This window comes from Eumetopias jubatus, unplaced genomic scaffold (genome assembly GCF_037043125.1).
Source record: "Eumetopias jubatus isolate StellerSeaLion01/CBP00866 unplaced genomic scaffold, mEumJub1_p1.0 scaffold_4, whole genome shotgun sequence".
Taxonomy (NCBI): domain Eukaryota; kingdom Metazoa; phylum Chordata; class Mammalia; order Carnivora; family Otariidae; genus Eumetopias; species Eumetopias jubatus.
The window spans coordinates 32,692,962-32,714,124 of NW_028274810.1; the positions used below are offsets into that span (position 1 = coordinate 32,692,962).

The 21,163-nt window shown below is 41.2% G+C and overlaps 1 protein-coding gene across 3 annotated transcripts in view; it reads left to right on the forward strand.

The window, feature by feature from the left end:
• Positions 1-1,971: 1,971 nt before the first annotated feature.
• Positions 1,972-21,163, forward strand: part of KYAT3 (kynurenine aminotransferase 3) — a 66,030-nt gene continuing 46,838 nt past the window's right edge. The window contains exons 1-2 of one of the 3 annotated variants that reach the window (XM_028102509.2): positions 1,972-2,358; positions 7,832-7,931. In XM_028102509.2, coding sequence (XP_027958310.1) covers positions 7,833-7,931 — 99 coding nt within the window. In that variant the 5' untranslated portion in view covers positions 1,972-2,358; position 7,832. Of the gene's footprint in view, positions 2,359-7,831; positions 7,932-14,819; positions 14,873-21,163 lie in introns of those variants that run through there. The other 2 variants (XM_028102510.2, XM_028102511.2) reach the window with 2 other exon arrangements.

Here is a 21,163-nt window from a genome sequence, read left to right on the forward strand (position 1 = left end):
TCGCTATGGTCTCTTTTATTCCTTGAGCATGCCAACTTTGTTCCCCTCTCAGGGACTTTACCACTACTGTTTTCTTTTCCAGAATCAGTTTTTGCAAGGTTGCCTCTTCATCATTCAATTCAGGATTGAATGTCACCGCAAAAAAACAAAACAAAACAAAAACAACCCTTTCCTGACCATCCTATTTAAACCATCTGCTGTCTCCACCCATCATTGCTTCTTTTATAGCACTTATCATTGTCTGAAGTCACTGTACACATTAAACTCCTCTATTGTGTGTTTCTCCCTCTGTAAGGTTTATGACACACACTTCCTCTGCCTCATTTTTTCAAGTAGCCTCAGCACCTATGTACTCAACTCTTATTTGTTAACTGTGAGAAAAAGAAAAGCAGCGCCAGACATTGGGAACTGAACTGACACTTACTTTTAAGGCTTTAGTGTTGTTAGGCACTGGCTGTGGTGTTCCCCTATAGAATATAACAATCTGACAGAACACCAGTATCAGACAAAATCACACTGTGGTCATGATGAAATGAGACAACAGACAAGATCACTTAATAATCTTGCCTAAACACAGATTTAAAAACAAGGTCATTGTGAAAACTGCAGAGATACTAAATTTCCTCCCCTCCCATCTAGTAAAATTGTTGCCTCTTTACCAATTATGGATTTAGCCTTGCAATTTTCCTCCCTCCTTCTACATAAAATGTCATATGGTACCTCATCCTACAGTTGCCTCTACTTCTTGATAGCGCCCAAAACAGAATGACTCTCCTTTCCTTGAATCCTCCCCCCAAATCATCAAATACATGCCCAAATTTTATAATAAGTCATTTCTAACGCCCTGTTATTGAAATGACCCCATGGTTCCCCAAGGTGTGTGTTCTCCCTCATTGCAATGAGTAATATAACCAATTTTCTGACTACAGGTGTGTTCTTGGTGGTCTTCTGGACCACCAATATTCTCCAGCAAATAGGGAGAGTATTGACAAATTGTTGGAAAATATTGACAACTGAATGGCCTTCACAATAGGTCACAATTTAGGGTTAGCGTCTCTGTTGCATCCAGTAATTTCTCCATTCACCTAACTGTCTCCTGAACCTCCTTGTACCTAGTTGAAGAGTATATTCCTTCAACCACAGATTGTCTTTGTTCTTTCCTCTAGGCCTGAGTAACAACGCTACTGCCACTCTCACTTCATCTATCTTCTCATCTTCTCAAAATAGGAGAGGAAGGAAATCTAATTGTGGAATTTGATTCTTAACAAAAACTGTGCTTTCCACCACCTCCCCTAACGGAGAGGTGGTGTCCTTTTCTCTTTGGCGATTTTTCCTTCACTTTTAAAATGTCGTGTATTTTCCTCCAGTGTCACACCCCCTTTCCTTCTCAGTTCTCTAATCAAACTCTCTCTCTCTTTTTTCTATTCAGAAATGTAAATTCCTGCTTTTTTTCTCACCCCCATCACAGGCGATAATACATCTACGAATCCCTTTTCCCATTCTCTTTAGGCTCGCCCTCTCTCAGGCACCCTCCGACATTATTCTATCTACAACTCTTCCCTGGCCTAAGTGCAGTGCCCCAGTGTGCCCTTTCTTCCAAATCAGTCCTTGTCCTATAACCCACCCCAACCCAAATCAAGGACACACATCTAATTAGGGCCCTGGGCCTAATCTTCATCCCCAACCCCCGGCTATCTCTAGGTCCTCTCCCCGTCCCATCCCCTGGCCCAGACCTGCCTCTCTCTTGCGGACCGAACGCGGCCCCGCACCTCCACCAGCGCAGTGCCGCTGGTGATGCCCTTACTCCCAGCCGCCCCACCCCGCATCCCGCGCCAACCAGTCCGCGCTCGCGGCCGACGCCTCAGCCAATGCGCGTTCTGCATCCCGACCCCGCGCCCAGCCGCGCCCAGGCTCCGCCTCCACGTCCGAGTCCCTCCCCCCCGGCCCAGGAGCGCAGGCGCGGCAGGAGCCCGAGGAGGCTAGGCTGTCGCGCGCCGGACGTGAGAGAGGCGCCAGGCTGGCCCTCCGGAGCCCGGAGCGCGGAGTCGGTTGGAGCGAGGCCGGGAGGGAGGGAGGCCGCCGGGAGCGGCGCGCCTGGCGAGACCGGGAGCCGGGCTGGATCTCCTTCAGCACTCGGACTCGCGCTCGGGAGCCGGCGTCCGCCTGGAATTACGTTTCCTCTGGGGAGGTGGCTGGCCTCGCAGCGTGCGGCCCCTGCACCCCCGGTCGTCCAAAAAAGGCTTTGTGCCCCCTTTTGCTCTTGATTTGACAACTCTGGCATTGTGGAAACACCGACTGCAGTTCATCCATAACCGGGATTCCTAATAAGAGAGGAAACGAAGGCTGTTCTCCTGCCATGTAAGTGAAGTGTGGAATCTGAAGTGTGTCGTTAAAAAAGAGCAAAACAGCCCAATCTGCCTCTTTATGGGGGCGACCCCCCTGTTCCCTTCCGCCGCCTGAGGCGAGAATTAAAAGTGCTCGCTAACTTCCACAGCGGCCGCCAACGGTGCCGAAAGTGTCACCTCGTGCTGTGCCGAAACCTCATTCCTTCTCGTGGAAACCAGGCAGCCCCTTTTCTTAGGCTGGGCACATTTATATTCCACGAACCCATTTTCACAGAACGGCTTTTCAGCAGTTTCAGAATCCTCTGTCCTTCAGCTCGGGCTAACTATGGCAGATTTTTTCCACTCTTGCTCCAATGACATGACTTTGAGGGTTATTATTCCCGCTGTACTTCCCCATCTAGTACCTGTTCACCTTCTAGATGCCATCTGTTGCACCGGCGAACCTTATAAACATTCTAGAAGTGGACAGGCAGGGAGAGCATAAAGGAGAAATAACCTTTGTTCAAACTTCACAGCGTGGGCTGTGCGTTGATTAGCATCAGCCTCTTTTGCAGTCTCTCACCTTAACGTTCCTTGAGCTTGCAGTTAACCTGAATGTTCTGAACTTTGTCAAATTACCTAAATCTCTTCCTACCTCTCCTCCGCACATGCAAAGTAGTTCTATCTAAATCGATCATTTGGGTTTAAGGCCCGAGCTTCAAACCTGATACAATTCATTTTGGCCGCTTTGCTTACATTGCAGCTGTGGATTCTGCCCCTCAACAGTGCACCAGCCGTCTCAGCTTCTGCTGCACATACCTTCTGTATTTTCATTTTAAATAGTTTACACCAATGATAAGAAATATTTTAATTTTCTATTGATCATGTGTATTTGAATATGGAGGTGACCTTATTTACAATATGCCATAATCAGGTTTACCAGATCACCTTGATTCACAATTGCCTGGTTTTCTTCATAGAACATTGTTTTTAAGGAGAAACTAGAAAAAATACAATGAAAATGTTGTTTAGAAGTAAAAGCCATATATATTTGTATTTTCTCCAACTTTTCAATGACATCCAAATTTGTTAATCTATTTTTATTATTTGTGAATATATGTATGGAATGTTAATTGCTTTAGAAAGTTCTGGTCAAAATGTGTTTATGTAAAGCGCAGAAGAAAAATAGTCTCGGAGGTTCAGAATCTGTATGTCAGCCTACTTAGATTTCTTTGGAGCCTTTTTTTTCACTGATTCCTCCCACAATTCCTCCCACAATCATATTACTTAGTGAGAGATTAATGAGTGAAAAGAGAGTCTGGATGTGGGTATTGAGAAATTCCATCGTTTAATGGCGGATTGGAGGAGAGGTAGGAGGGAAAGGAGGGATTGTAGTATGTCAAAAGCCAAGGGAACAGGGTGTTTCTGGGGGGACACAGGGCTTGACCAGCAGTATCTAAAACTGCAGAGAGCTCAAGGATAGTGAGAGAATTGCCAGATGTTCACTGGACTTAACAATATGAAGGTCAAAACTGACTTGAGCAAGAGCCGCCTCTGTGGAGTAATGGGTACAAAAGTCAGATTGCATCAGGCTGGAGAGCATGGACTGAGGAAAAGAAGACAACTGAGACATAACTTTTAAAAACCTTTGCTCTCAAGAGAAAGTAACAGGAAAGTTTTGATTTGAAGAGGAAATGAGCAACAGGGAGGCGTCAGAAGTTTTAGTTTTTGTTTATATTTTGTGTTTATTGTTTTTTAACCAGAAGAGATGTGAGCAAGGAAAGTTGCATATACCAACTTTATGCAGGGGTAAAAATCAGTGGAGCAAGGGGTAAAAATCAGTGGAGCAAGGTGTCCGTAGAACTAGGAGTGAATGAGATCTCTGTCATGGGAGGAAGAATTATCCTTTTGTGGGAGGGTCACTTTCTTTATTATAATAGAAAGGAAGAATAAAAGGATTTTGGGGGTTTGTGTTTTCAATTTGGGTAAATTGAAATGGTAAATCTGATAGCTTCTGTTTTCTCTGTGGTAGGAAACAAGGTCATCTACTTAGAATAAAGAGCTTTTGGGTTAGAGGAGGGTGGGAAAAATTAAAATAATCATTCTGGACTATGGGAGAGAAGTATGGCCTGTCCTTTTGAGGTTTCCAACTGGGCCTGAGAATTAAACTGCCATAAGGCAGATACAGGAAAAGAGCACACACAGTTAATGTAAGTTCTACGTGACACGGGAGTCCTCATAAGAAAAGGAAGACTCAAAGAAGTGGCAAAAACAAATGCTTTTATACTAGGTTGAACATGGAGAGGCAATTGTGGAAAAGTAACCAAAATATTTGGGGAGGCTAAAGGAAGGTAAGGATTATTTTTAACAAGGTCTGTGTTTCTTCTCTCAGCTTCAACTTCCCGTGTAAGAATGATTCTTTTCTCCTTTGCAGGGAGAGCACCTTTCACATGGGAATTTCTGTCTCCTCTTTTCAGAAAGAAAGAGAGGAATCAGATTGCTCTTCTTGCATTTGCTGTTTTTCAAGTGCCTTTAGCTCAAAATAATTCTTATTCTAAAGTGGGATATTTTGGGGTGGCATATTCTGCCATCCTTCCCCTGTAAAATATAGTATAAATGCTGGAGAGTATTGGGATTCCCTTTAAGATCAATGCCCATGAATTTATGGTGAAACCATACATACCCTGTGTGACTTTCCCCAGCTTGTGAAAACCAGACTGTGTTCTACAGTTCATCCAGGGCTAGAGTGCTGCAAACAGGTGAAAGGACAGACAAGGTGGGTAGGACATTGTCAAGAACATTATCAAAGTGGTAGAGCTGGTTTCTAAATTGGAAAATAAAGGAAAGGGAAGGCTGATTGGGAAAAGGAGAGGAAGCCTCCTAGAGATCTTGATAATATTGAAGAACAGAATAATTAATTGAAGGGGATGGTAGTTTATGGTCAAAGAGCAGAATGTTTCAATTAGTTCTTTTGGAATTAGACAAGATTGAGGTAATGGAAAGGTGCAGGGTCAGGATATAATGATAGGAAAGTGACTGCGGTGGAATGGAGCAGAAGACCAATGGACATGGGGTTGTCAGCTGTTGGGAGGATCATCTCTAAAGCCATTGAAATTATCTGGGATGATCACAGTACTTTGCGCTGAGTAGAAAACTGTATGCCTAATGACAAAATCTTTAACAATGACAGGAAGTTATCAGCAGGCCAGGAGATAACATTAGTGAGGCAGCTGAGGGAACTAATAGTCTGGCAGTGGTGAAAGGGACAACAGGCAAGACTTAGGTGCAGCATATAAGAACAAAAGCCAGCACCGAGGAACATAGAAATGGTATCTTCAGGGAACAGTAAGATTTGCGTTAAAGCAAGGAAAACACTCTGAGAACGTAAAGATACATTGAAATTTGATGATTTTGGTCCATCTGTTCCAAAAGACACAGTGGAAGCTATGGAAAGTGGAAGGGAAATGAAGAACTGGGTCACTTGACAGGGAGTACATTGTATCATGGAGGTAATATACTGTTGAAGGTAGCTAGAGATGATGCGGGATTTAGGCGTTGGGATTTCCAGATGAAAACAAGTGGATTTAGTGTTAACTCCCTAAGGAGAATGGGCACTGAGACCTGGTGGGCAGAGGGCATGGTTCACCCAGTGTGGAGTGAACTCTCCTAAGAGCTGGCGTCTAAGCTCACACATGATCAGTCACTGACTTACCAGCCCCTTCTGACTTTACCTTCAAATCAAGGGTTCATGTATTCATCTGTTTTGGAAAATGAGGGAACTGAGCCAAGAATCAGTGACTTGTCCAAGGATAGAAAACTTTTTTTAAATATCAGAATAAAGACTAGAATCAAGGTATCCTGGTTCCTAGTGCTGTTTTTTCACCTAGTTTATCTCAAGAAGATAGAAGAGGTTTCTTTCATTTGTCTACTTGTAAGAAAGCATTTTGCTTATACTTGCTTAAATGCCTAAGAAATTAGGCTGAACTTAAATAAATGGACATTTATTTGCTGGGAAAAACAACAACAACTATATTATCCTAAATCAAATAACTCCATGATACTGAATAAAGATTTTTTGATATTGTTCCTGTCGTTTGGTAATATCTTTCCTTAAAACAATCCCTATTGCCTAACCTAGTTAATATTTTATTCCTGAACGGAACAGGTAATGACACAAGAATAGGCATTTCTTGATTTAAGAAAACCTGTTCTTCAACTTGAAAGACTTACAACATAAGGGGTAATTATTTACTTTACAAAAAGAATCGATATTTCATAAGAGGCATCATAAATAGTCCACTTAAATCATTAATTTATAGTGTGATTTTATGGATTTATTCAGTCATTTAATACTTTTATTTATCAAATGTCTACTCTGTGCCAGCGAATGCAGTGGTAAACTAAACACACCAGGTCCCTGCTCATGAAGCATCGAATGAGTGAATGAGTAACCAACCAAACAACAGCAACAAAAGTGCTTTGCAGAGAATTTAAATAGGCTGATGTGATGTAGAATGGCTAAGAGGCTGTCATTTTAAGCTGAGATTTTGTTGACAGGGTCAGGATTTTATACTTAACTTTTTAAGAAACATCCAATATATTATATCTCACCTTTAAAGCTTTCTGTAGCCTTAACATTTTGGTAACTTAAAAAGATTCATAGCTAGCTGGCTTCAGTGGATTCCTTTGAATCTGTAGAGCATGTCTCTTTTTCTAAAGTTTAATTAAATACTAGAGATAGAGGAAGTGCCATCCACTACAACATTCTCAGAGTAAAACCTTACAAGAAGTTTCTTCTTTTACATTTGGATTTTTTTAGAAAACTGAGTTTTCTTATACTTGTAAGTGGCAGTATAATAATTGAATTTCATATTTCTTTGATAACAGTTTTCCTTATAGGTAGAGATGTAATTCAGAATGCATGCCTGTTAGTAACGGGAATCTTTTGAAATAACTTGCTAGCTCTCTATGGGATTGTTGAGGAAAGTACCAGCCACGAAAATAACCTAAGATTCATTCGTATATTCTTTATATTTGTCAAGGACTTGCTATAATCCTTTTCAAACAACTTACTAAACTCTGTTTGTAACCACTTTAATTTACTGTCAAAAATTGTGCTGTTTTACCAGTGACTACTATCCAGAAAATTATGAAATTTGAATAGTTCCTAGATTGAAATATTCTGTTTTTTATAGCTGCTACAAATGGAACTTTTACTTACTGTAATTTTATGCTCTTGACCAAATTAGAGACTTATTTTTTGAATTTACAATATCCTTACATATCTCTAGTTTAAAATGACATATGCATAAAGTTTTCTAAGATAAGGAGGATTCTATTGGAATGATTCTAGTGATGAGAGATTACATATAGCAAGATAACAGCTATCAGCAATTTTTACTTATATTTTATAGAACCTTATGGTCTATTAGATAGCTGCAAGTGTCTGATAGTGATGTAAGTATCATATGTTTTCTTCCTTTTAAAGTTTTTCTTTTATTCTGTAGCATGTTTTTGGCCCAGAGGAGACTCTGCTTCCTTGACAGTAGAGCAAAATTCCTGAAGACTATTTATTCTTCAAAAATCCTTGGACTCCCTACTTCTGCTGTAGGTATTGCTTAATCACTTATACAGATAAATATTGTACATATCCTACTATGTCAAAAAAAGATACAATTTTTCAGGTACTTTAGAATGAGTATTTCTATGCTATGTGAACTGGAGGTATCTTTTGTCATTGTTAGAGCTGACATTCCCTGAGCTACTGCTTTTGTGTGTGTGTATCAGACACAGGGCTGGGCATTGCCTACTCATTATCTCATTTTATCTTTATAAAACTTTTCAAGTTATGAATTGTTATATTCCTGTTTTACAAGTGAGAAAGTGGAGGCTTAGGTAGGTGTAGTAACTTGCCCAAGGTCACAGCTTTTAAGTGGCATAACCGAAATACCACACTCATGCCTGTCTAGCTCTAGCACTCTCAAGGAAGGGCATGCTTTGTTTGTCAAGATAGGATATTATAGTGACTATCAGTGCTGGCCCCATGGCTTCCAGTTGATAAAATATATGGCAGATTGAGGAAATCATGGAAAAGCAAACAAATCCAAAATGTGGGCCATAACCACAGGATAGATAACTGACCGAATTTCTTCAATAAGTCAGTGGCCTGGGAGAAAAGTGGGAGAGGGTAATTTCAGAAGGACTGCTCTAGGATGAAAAGAGGCTTGAGAACTTCATCCACCAAATACAATGTGTGGACCTTGTTTAGGAACTTGATGCAATCAACTGAAATGTAAAAAAGATATATATATTTTTTAATTTTTTTGAGAGAGAAAGAGCATATATGCAGGAGCAGGGAGGAGGACAGAGGGAGAGGGGAAGCAGACTCCCCACTGAGCACGGAGCCCATCTTGGGGCTCCATCATCTCGTGACCCTAAGATCATGACCTGAGCTGAAATCAAGAGTCAGACTCTTAACTGACTGAGCCACCCAGGCACACCCATAAAAATATTTTTAAAGGCAATCAGAAAATGAATATGGATTGGGTACTAGATGATACTGTTAAAGAAACAAAACCCAACTGAGAAAATTTGAAGATCTAACTGGCTTTATTAAATGACTCATGAACAGGACACCCATCCCATCCAGGAGCAGAGAAGAGCCCCAGGGAGTTGTACAACATGGAAGGTTTTTGTAGAAGGAGGGTGGGGAAAGAAAGTAATTAGCAAAGGAAAGTAATTAATTCCAGGCCAGGTGGCTTTCCCTTGGGGGTGGGAGGGAAGCAAGGGGTCTTAGCATGCAGATTACTTCATCTTTCTTTGAGGGATGCGAGGGGCCCATGTGGTAGACTCTTTGGTACTAATTGAAAAATTCCTGGTTGACTGGTTAAGACTACATTTCTGGGGGAAGTTGAAAGTGCAATTAGATTAAGTATTAAACTCCAGTTTGGGAATTTGGTCTAAGTGACATCATTTTGGGCTTGTGGTTTTATTTTTAACAATTCTTGTTTCTTAAAGTAACTGAGAGATGTGATCAAAATTTAAGGCATTACAAGAATACTATATCCAGCTAGGCTGTCATTGAAAATTGAAGGAGAGATAAAAAGCTTCCAGGACAAAGAAAAACTAAAAGAATTTGCAAACACCAAACCACCTCTATAAGAAATATCGAAATGGGTCCTCTAAGCAAATAGTGAGCCTAAAAGTAACATAGACCAGAAAGGAATAGAGACAATATAAAGTCTCTTACAGGCAATACAATGGCACTAAATTCATATCTTTCAATAGTTACCCTGAATGTAAATGGGCTAAATGCCCCAATCAAAAGACACAGGGAATCAGATTGGATAAAAAAAAACAAGACCCATCGATGTGCTGCCTGCAAGAGACTTATTTTACACCCAAAGACACCTCCAGATTGAAAGTGAGGGGATGGAAAACCATTTACCATGCTAATAAACATCAAAAGACAGCTGGGGTGGCAATCCTTATATCAGACAAATTAGATTTTAAACCAAAAACTGTAATAAGAGATGAGGAAGGACACTATATCCTACTTAAAGGGTCTATCCAACAAGAAGATCTAACAATTGTAAATATCTATGCTCCTAACATGGGAGCAGCCAATTATATAAGCCAATTAATAACAAAATCAAAGAAACACATCGACAACAATACAATAATAATAGGGGACTTTAACACCCCCCTCACTGAAATGGACAGATCACCTAAGCAAAAGATCAACAAGGAAATAAAGGCTTTAAATGACACACTGGACCAAATGGATTTCACAGATATATTCAGAACATTCCATCCTAAAGCAACAGAATACACATTCTTCTCTAGTGCCCATGGAACATTCTCCAGAATGGATCACATCCTAGGTCACAAATCAGGTCTCAACTGGTACCAAATGATTGGAATCATTCCCTGCATATTTTCGGACCACAATGCTTTGAAAGTAGAACTCAATCACAAGAGGAAAGTCGGAAAGAACTCAAATACATGGAGGCTAAAGAGCATCCTACTAAAGAATGAATGGGTCAACCAGGAAATTAAAGAAGAATTAAAAAAATTCATGGAAACCAATGAAAATGAAAACACAACTGTTCAAAATCTTTGGGATGCAGCAAAGTCGGTCCTAGGAAGAAAGTTTATAGCAATACAAGCCTTTCTCAAGAAACAAGAAAGGTCTCAAATACACAACCTAACCCTACACCTAAAGGAACTGGAGAAAGAATAGCAAATAAAGCCTAAACCCAGCAGGAGAAGAGAAATAATAAAGATCAGAGCAGAAACCAATGATATAGAAACCAAAAGAACAGATCAACAAAACTAGGAGATAGTTCTTTGAAAGAATTAATAAGACTGTAAACCCCTGGCCAGACTTACCAAAAAGAAAAGAGAAATGACCCAAATAAATAAAATCATGAATGAAAGAGGAGAGATCACAACCAACACCAAAGAAATACAAACAATTATAACAACATATGAGCAACTATATGCCCGCAAATTAGGTAATCTGGAAGAAATGGATACATTCCTAGAGAGGTATCAACTATCAAAACTGAACCAGGAAGAAATAGAAAACCTGAACAAACCCATAACCACTAAGGAAATTGAAACAGTAATCAAAAATCTCCCAACAAACAGCCCAGGGCCAAATGGCTTCCCAGGGGAATTCTACCAAACATTTAAAGAAGAATTAATACCTATTCTTCTGAAACTGTTCCAAAAAATAGAAATGGAAGGAAAACTTCCAAACTCATTTTATGAGACTAGCATTACCTTGATCCCAAAATCAGACAAAGACCCCATCAAAAAGGAGAATTACAGACCAATATCCCTGATGAACATGGATGCAAAAATACTCACCGAAATACTAGCCAATAAGATCCAACAGTACATTAAAATGATTATTCACCATGACCAAGTGGGATTTATCCCTGGGCTGCAAGTTTGGTTCAACATCCGCAAATCAGTGTGATACAATACATTAATGAAAGAACAAGAACAATATGATCCTCTCAATAGATGAAGAAAAAGCATTAGACAAAGTACAGCATCCTTTCTTGATTAAAACTCTTCAGAGTGTAGGGATACAGGGATACATACCTCAATATCATAAAAGCCATCTATGAAAAACCCACAGCGAATATCATTCTCAATGGGGAAAAACTAAGAGCTTTCCCCCTAAGGTCAGGAACACGGCAGGGACATCCACTATCATCACTGCTATTCAACATAGTATTAGAAGTCCTAGGCACAACAATCAGACAACAAAAAGAAATAAAAGGCATCCCAATCAGCAAAGAAGAAGTCAAACTCTCAGTCTTTGCAGATGATATGATACTTTGTGTGGAAAACCCAAAAGACTCCACCCCAAAACTGCTAGAACTCATACAGGAATTCAGTAAAGCAGCAGGATATAAAATCAATGCACAGAAATCAGTGGCATTTCTATACACCAACAATAAGACAGAAGAAAGAGAAATTACGGAGTCAATCCCATTTACAATTGCACCCAAAACCATAACATACCTAGGAATAAATCTAACCAAAGAGGCAAAGGATCTGTACTCAGAAAACTATAGAATACTCATGAAAGAAATTGAGGAAGACACAAAGAAATGGAAAAACCTTCCATGCTTATGGATTGGAGGAACAAATATTGTGAAAATGTCAATGCTACCTAGAGCAATCTATACATTTAATGCAATCCCTATTAAATACCATCCACTTTTTTTCAAAGAAATGGAACAAATAATTGTAAAATTTATATGTAGCCAGAAAAGACCCCAAATAGCCAGAGGAATGTTGAAAAAGAAAAGCAAAGCTGGTGGCATCACAATTCCAGACTTCAAGTTCTACTACAAAGCTGTAATCATCAAGACAGTATGGTGGCACAAAAACAGACACATAAATCAATGGAACAGAATAGAGAGCCCAGAAATGGACCCTCAACTCTATGGTCAACTAATCTTCGACAAAACAGGAAAGAATGTCCAATGGACAAAAGACAGTCTCTTCAAATGGTGTTGGGAAAATTGGACAGCCACATGCAGAAGAATGAAAGTGGACCATTTCCTTACACCACACACAAAAATAGTCTCAAAATGGTTGAAAGACCTAAATGTGAGACAGGAATCCATCAAAATCCTTGAGGAGAACACAGGCAGCAACCTCTTCGACCTCAGCCGCAGCAATTTCTTCCTAGACACATCGCCAAAGGCAAGGGAAGCAAGGGCAAAAATGAACTACTGGGACTTCATCAAGATAAGGCTTTTGCACGGCCAAAGAAACAGTCAACAAAACCAAAAGACAACCGACAGAATGGGAGAAGATATTTGCAAATGACATATCAGATAAAGGGCTAGTATCCAAAATCTATAAAGAATTTATCAAACTCAACACCCAAAGAACACATAATCCAATCAAGAAATGGGCAGAAGACAGGAACAGACATTTTTCCAAAGAAGACATCCAAATGGCTAACAGACACATGAAAGAGTGCTCAACATCACTCAACATCATGGAATTCCAAATCAAAACCTCAATGAGATACCACCTCACACCAGTGAGAATGGCTAAAATTAACAAGTCAGGAAACAACAAATGTTGGCAAGGATGCAGAGAAAGGGGAACCCTCCTACACTGTTGGTGGCAATGCAAGCTGGTGCAGCCACTCTGGAAAACAGTATGGAGTGTCCTCAAAAAGTTGAAAATAGAGGTACCCTATGACCCAGCAATTGCACTACTGGATATTTACCCCATAGATACAAATGCAGTGATCTGAAGGGGTACGTGCACCCAATGTTTATAGCAGCAATGTCCACAATAGCCAAACTATGGAAAGAGCCTAGACGTCCATCAACAGATGAATGGATAAAGAAGAGGTGGTATGTATATATAATGGAATATTTTGCAGCCATCAAAAAAAAAAAACCCCAAAATCTTGCCATTTGCAACGATGTGGATGGAACTAGAGGATATTATGCTTAGTGAAATAAGTTAATCAGAGAAAGACAAGTATCATATGAGCTCACTGATATGAGGAATTCTTAATCTCAGGAAACAAACTGAGGGTTGCTGGAATGGTGGGGGTGGAAGGGATGGGGTGGCTGGGTGATAGACATCAGGGAGGGTATGTGCTATGGTGAGCACTGTGAATTGTGTAAGACTGATGAATCACAGACCTGTACCTCTGAAACAAATAATACATTATATGTTAAAAGAAGATAGTAGGAAGGGAAAAATGAAGGGGGGGAGTTTGGAGGGGGAGATAAACTATGAGAGACTATGGACTGAGAAACAAACTGAGGGTTTTAGAGGGGTGGGGGTGGGGGGGATGGATTAGCCCAGTGATGGGTATTAAGGAGGGCCCGTATTGAATGGAGCACTGGGTGTTATACACAAACAATGAATCATGGAACACTACATCAAAAACTGATGATGTACTGTATGGGTACAACATAACATAATAAAAAAAATTATTAAAAAAAAATTTAAGGCATTAGCACCACTCAACTACCACTCTGAAATTCACAGTTTTCGTTGTTTCTTTGTGTGGTACCTATAGGTTATGATATTCCTGCTTAACCTCTTGATATTCACAGGTCACAACCTTCAGTTTACATTCGTTAAGTTGGTTATTTTCTTCATTCCTTAGATGGTCCACTCATTTGCTTGGTGGTTAGCAACTGCAAACATGCATGCATTTAAAGCTTTTGAAAGAATACAACACATCAGGGAGATTATTACAATTACTATAAGGAGGATAATTCCCAATGTTTGGAGTGCACTTTGAAGCCATGGTCCCAAGACCCAAACCAATCAAAATCAAATAAGTCAAAGAAAGACCCCATGGAAGAAGTCACTTCTTTCTGTGGTCTCCAGTAATTTAGTTTCAACTTCCCAGACATGCTAATCCAGACCCAGCAGGTGGTGTTGGCCTCAGCACAGATGATGAAGTTTTAGAATATATGTGAGGTTCGGTGGAGACCCCATTTCCTTCTGCCTCAGCCTCCCTCAATTTCATGTAGGGGAGAGTGATATTAAGGCTTCAGGAAACTGAATTATGGGTCTCTGGAAGTTAGGTTATTGATAAGAAAGCTTCTTCCTTGTAAATCACTAGGATATTTGTAAACTGAGGGAGACTCCTGTCCTGCAGGACTGTGATCTCTATCAGTTAACCATTTGTTTTTCCTTTAGGGAAAACTCCTCAAGAGTGCCTGAGGAATGTCACATATATCCCATGGTGGGGGGTGGTGGTGGTAGGGTGTCAGCTTCTGCTTTGTCAGCTAGCCTTCTGCTCCCTCATCACAGACACCTCCTTGTTCAGCTAAAAGATAATCAAGAGCTGTTCTATTATGAAGGACAACTTTTGCCAGAGTGGCTCAAGATCTTTGTTGGGCACCAATGTCATTAGCAACAGATTCTGCATTTTCTTCAAAAGTGTGGGAGAGGTTTCTGATCACATCTTGTTTTCCTAACCAGGAAAGCATGGCCCTCCCAAAAAGAAGCAAATCCTGAATCCTGAATGCCTCCTGGTAGGTCTTTTTTATCTCAATGATATAAATTCAGGGGAGTCAACCAATGAGATATCTTAGTTTGCTTGTGAAAAACTGGAGATACAATTAACTTAAGAGTCATTGCCCAGGGGCGACTGGGTGGCTCAGTCAGTTAAGCAGCTGCCTTCGGCTCAGGTCATGATCCCAGGGTCCTGGGATCGAGCCCCACATCAGGCTTCCTGCTTCTCCCTCTCCCTCTGTCTGCCGCTCTGCCTACTTACGCTCTCTATCTCTGTTACATAAAAAAAAAGTCATTGCCCAGCTGTGGGCCAACTAGGCATTCATAGGCCCAAGGAGAATGCTAACTGCCACAGACAAAGACACACAAACCATTCCCTTTAGGTGGTGCTATTAATGAATTCATTCACAGGGATTATTGCATTCACCCTTTCAAGCCTGGGGTCAGTTAGGTTTTCACCACCCACCAGAAGAAAATCTCCTAGCCTGAGAGAATGAGTTGTTCTAAATACCCTGCAAAGATGGATGTTGCTGGTGAGATGTCTTGGGGGGGCGGGGCACATGTAAGCTAGATGATCACAAGAACATGAGGGTGCAGATGTACCAAGATTTACATAAGTAGTTGTGTCTCATTGGGTGCGTACACTCATAATGAAGAAAGATGAAAACAAGGCACGGGTTGTTCTGGCTGTAAACGTTGAAATCAATGGGAGACTTCTAGGGGAGTCAGTTGTAGTTTGCATTGACACTAGGAAAAGAAGAGAATTTAGTCACAGGGAGGACCAGGGGTTCTCTAGCATCATGGACAGATTGGAATCTTTGATGACAAACCTAGCAATCTGAAGGGTGACCCAACCACCACCCCCAGCAACAGCCTGGGAGAGATGCATGAAGGTGTTCTTTCCAGGCGAATGCCAAAGGAAAGAAAGAGGAGAAAAAAAGATTTCATGTTGAAGTATGAAGTCTTGATCTGGCATCTTGGGCAGAATCAGTTCACCTTGATGTGAACTACTTGTCTTCCCTTTTCGATTTGACTTAGAGGTCTCCAGCGTCCGTACAGGACCAGAGGTCAGGTGGGGCCATCTTTAGCTGTGAGATGTGTGTGCAAGGCTCAGTGCCCTCTAGTTTTGCAACAACATCAGTGGTCAGGAACATTTGGTAAGGTCCTTTCCAATGGGGCTTGAGAGCCGCTTCCCCCCCCAACCCCAGTCGTGCTTCCAAAATACCCAATCACCAGGCTCCAGACTGACCAACAGGATCCTTTGAACTGGGGTCAGAGAAAGCTTCTTTAACCTGTTGATGGTAGGCTTTAGCATTAAACATTAAAAGCTTACAGTAGCTGGTCATACTGGCATGAGGGCAGAAGGGATCCTACTGGCAGGGGATCAGCAGAAAGTTGCATGTGAACAGACTTTGGCCTACCAGTGACCATCTGGTATGGAGTGAGTGTATGTTTCCCAAGGGTGATATTGTGAGTTATCAACAGAGCTAGCAGCAGCATCTTAGGCCAAGGGAATCCAGGAGTTTCAGTAAGCTTAGAGATTTTAGGTTAGAAAATTCCATTCGTTCTTTCAACTTTGCCAATGATTGAGGGTAATAGGGACAGTGATGATTCTGAGGTGTTTGTAAGGCCTTTATTAAAGCTTGTATGATTTTCCCAGTGAAGTGGGTACCTTGATTACTAGAAATTATGGAAGGTATACCCAAGTGGGAAACATGTTTTCTAACAGTTTCTGTGCCACGGTGAGGGCATTAGCCTTGCAGCAGGGAAAAACTTTAGCCAGCTGGAAAACATACAAACAATAACAGGAACATATTGATAATCCAAGAATGGTGGCAAATGAATAAAGTCCAGCTGCAGGTTTTCAAAAGGTCCAGAGGAAGGAGGTTTGAGGTGTCTGGGAACAAAAATAGGTTTTCCAGAACTATGGACCTGATAGGTTAGACACTGACAGTAAACTGTTTTTTTTTTCAGTCTTGTAGAAGTCTCCCCTAGTGGGAGACTTTATTTATAATTTGAGTTATTTTAAACACACCATGGTGGGTGAAGGAATGTAAAAATCAAAAAATAGAATTTGCCAAGGGGTTGGAAAGAACCAAGGGGCCATCTTGGGCTTCCCATATCCCTGGCTGTTCATTGAAATTACAGCCATTATTACAGCCCATCCTAATTTTTCTGATTCAGGAGCAGACTGTTGCCACATCACAAGGACATTAAGATGGCAAGTCTGGCAACAAGAGGTCAGTTTTTGTGGAAGCAGAATGGACTTTACCCACATGTGCCCCAACCTTTACAAATTCTCTTGCTGCTGCCTTCGCATGAAAGTCAGCTGGGGCATTTCCCTGATAGTCAGGCTTAGTCCTTTTAGTGTGTATATTTGAAGACAGCAACTTCAGAAGATAGAAGAGCAGTGAGGTCATGTACTTGTCCATTTTTGATTGGGGTCCCAGTGGACATGAGAAAACCCTTTGTTTCCATAACATTCCAAATTCATGGACGACCCCCATGGCGTATCGGCCAGCATATAAATATTACCAGTTTGCCCTTTTGATAGCCAGCACAGTCTGGTGAGGGTGTGGAGCTCTGCTTGTTGGGCCGTTTTCGCTTGTGGGAGATTTCCCTTTCCAGGTAGTTCATATTGGGGGGGTAACAGCGAGACCAGCCTGGAAATTTCCTTTTACATTTTTACAGTATGACCCATCCATAAACAAAATTAGATCAGAATTAGTCAAAGGGGTATGCCTTGGATCGGGGTGTGGTGTCATGAATTGGGATGCTAGTACCCTCCCAGTCGTGGGGCTCACCTTCATCAGGCAGGGGTGATAATGTGGCAGGATTAAGAATGTTACAACAGATGAAGATTGGTGGCAAAGGCAGAAGGACTTCATGAAACTAGTCCACTTGCAGAGAAAGGTTAAGTTAATCCAGAGTTAAGGCAGCTTTACATCACTTCCAAAAGGTGAGCTCTGCCGAGGCTTCTAGCGACTAAAGCTGAAGCTGTCGGTGGGGGTAGGTGGGAGCACCTGAAATCAAGTAGCATGGGATAATAGCACCGTTGTTTGTCGTGTTCTCACATGAACATCCCCAGGGCTTGGTTATCTTTTCCATGTATAAATAAGGCAAAAGGTTGTGACTAGTTCGTTAACCCTAGGGCAGGTGGCTCTTCTAAGGTTTGTTTCAGTTTTAGAAGGCCTGTTCCTGTGGATCTTCCCAGGGAAAAAGTCTCAGGAACCCAAATTCGAGTAAATCCATAAAGTGGGGAAGCCTATAAAAATTAGGAGCCTGTAGTCTGTGACAGCCAGCTAGACCCAGAAGTCCATGAGGCTGTCACTTTGTCATAGGCCTCAGGAATTCCTGGATTGGTGTAATCCTTTTTGGAGATAGCTGGATCCCTTCAGCACGTAGATTGTGACCTAAGGAATGAACAATGTCCAGAGATGGTTGTAATTCTCCTTCAGATACCTTATGTCCTTTTTCAGCTAACTGTTGTAGCAAATAAATGGAATCTTGTATGGATGCCTCGTTGGTAACAGCATGGCAAGAGATCATCCACATGTTGTAAAAAGGCTGGTTATTTGGGGAACTGGAGGGTACTTATATCTTGGTGGAGCAGGTGGGAGAAATAAGAAGGGGACTCCGTGGACCCTGGCCTCAGCATACAACTTGTCCGGATGTATTGCTGATTATTCTAAGTCAGGGCAAATAGGTCTTGGCCGTCTGGATCTCCAGGGATGCTGAAAGAGGCTGAGCAGAGGTCCGCCACCTGAGCCATTTTGAGTCAGGTGGAACTTGGAAGAAAAGGATGTTTGGGAAAGGGGGGGTAACTGTCTTGTTAATAGATCTGGACAAATGGCTATCCCCTCCCAGTAGATTTCCAGACTGGCAAGACCCTCAAGTATTAGAGGGGCAAGTACAGAAATAACTGACTCCTGGATGATTAGGTCTTCTCTTATTGGTTCGAGGCCTTGTGTGGATATTGAGACAATTTAGGAAGAAGTTTAGTTACATCTATAGGAATTTTTGTAGGCGCTGCACTCTTTATCCTCCCAATGGCAATACTAGAAGTAGCCCATCGAATTTCGGACACCTTGATTAAATTAAGGAACTTTTTTTTTTTTAAGATTTCTTTCTTTCTTTCTTTATTTATTTGACAGATAGATAGAGAGCACAAGTAGGCAGAGCGGCTGGCAGAGGCAGAGGGAGAAGCAGGCTCTCCGCGGAGCAGGGAGCCCAATGTGGGGCTCGATCCCAGGACCCTGGGATCATGACCTGAACCGAAAGCAGACGCTTAACCAGCTGAGCCACCTAGGTGCCCCAAATTAAGGAACTTTTGTTAGAAGTTTTCTGTTTCAAGGACAAATAGTAAAGAACATGAAAGATCATCATTAACGTCATTGAAAACTGTTTACATAAAAGTTACCTCTGAGGAAAGGACTATAGTGGGGGCTTGGCTACACTTTATCTGTATCACTTGCTTATTTTTACAACATTTTATTGCTTCTGTAATTTTAAATAAATAATATTTTAAAGATTAAGAAAAGAATTACTGCTATACAGCAAGAAAAGAAAGAAGAGGAACTCAGGATGAAAATCACTATCTGTCCCCTGTTTTAGCACCTAGATCTTAAAGGCTTAGAAACTGGGATATAAATTTGATATTATTCCTTGGTGCCAGAAAGCCAAAGAAAAGAATTAGTAGATTGATGAGCGAAAGATGGAAGAGAAGAAGCAAGGAAGGAAGAACGGAGTCCTTGCTGGTGAGATGTCTCATGGAACACCCACTCCTACTACCTCACCATGTGACCCTTGGTTAGACTAACCTCATTTTAGATTTAGTCATTCAGACTGCAGTTTTGTAGCCCACTGGTTTTCTGCTTTGCTTTCATTAATGATGTGGTGTCTGCTTCTCCTCAAAATAGCCTTCCTAAATAGGATTTCTCGAGGAAGCTATTCTGTATGATGCCATAACGGACGCATGTTACACATTTGTCAAAAGCCAGGGAATTTACAACAGTTAGAAGGAACCCTAAGATAAACTGGACTCTGTGTGATAATGTGTCAGCATTGGTTCATCAGTTGTAACAAATGTACCACTCTGATGGGGGATGTTATTGGTGGAGATAGCAAGTGGGGGGCTATGGGAACCCTGTACTTTCTACTCAGTTTTGCTGTGAGCCTAAAACTACTCTAAAATATAGGTCTGGGGCACCAGCGTGGCTCAGTCGGTTAAGCATCCAGCTCTTGATTTCAGCTCGGGTCTTCGTCTCAGGGTTGTGAGTTTGGGCCCCATTTTGAGCTCCATGCTGGGTGTGGAGCCTACTTAAAAAAAAATAGGTCTATTAATTTTTTTTTAAAGCATCTTCTAAAATTTACATGCCCATCAGAAAAGCACAAAAACATTTCTTTTATAGCAGCTCAAACAAAAACTTTCCCTTCTCCTTCAGTCTGTCCTTCCCTAAAGAAATCACAGCTCTCTTTTTTTGATGTTAACATACTGTCTATCGTACAGTTAGTACACACCCAAGTCTCTTTACCCTATTTGGTGTAAAGTCACTCATCCTTTTTGTATCTAAGAGAATCTTTTCCATTTTCTAAGTGGACACTAGGTGTTAAGTATATGGTATGTTTTCCAGCATGGATTTAACTTACTTAATCATCATAGTAATTGCATGGGCTACACATTCATTTTCCTTATTAAAAAGTGAGGAAACTGAGTTTCAGAGAAGTCATGTAACCTGCTACTTCGCACAGCTAGTAGTTTTGATGGTTGATTTCAAAGTAAGATCTGCCTGGCTTGAAAGCTCTTTGTATTAAGCTTGGAAATTTTAATTGAATATAGCCATATACCACAGCTTGGCAGGGCCTCAGATCTAGCTTTATGTATCTTCCTGGTACAGGTTACACAGTAAAAACCCAAGAGCTCTTGCTCAGTCTCAAATCCAAATTTCTAAGAGTTGTCCGGATTAGTTTAGCCTGACTCCGTCCATTCCTACTCTAAATTTAGGGGCTTGGGGGATGGGATTCTATAGTCTAGACAGGCAAAAGGGCTCACCCCTGTGAGTATAGGGGGGTCAGTAAACTCACACAGGATCTTGGCTTGGACCTAGTTTTCAAAGAGAATAAATCAGGCCTTTTTTTTTTGACCCGAGTCCCATTTTTTGGCATTCCAACCGTATATTTATTCTGTCAGCTCCCAGGTTTGTCTTGTTTCCAGTAAACTTGTTTCTCTACAGGTATCGTTGAAAGGGAATTTTCAGAAAAGGGCAAAATCATGACTCATACAAATGTAAAAATGAATATGTATTAAAGAT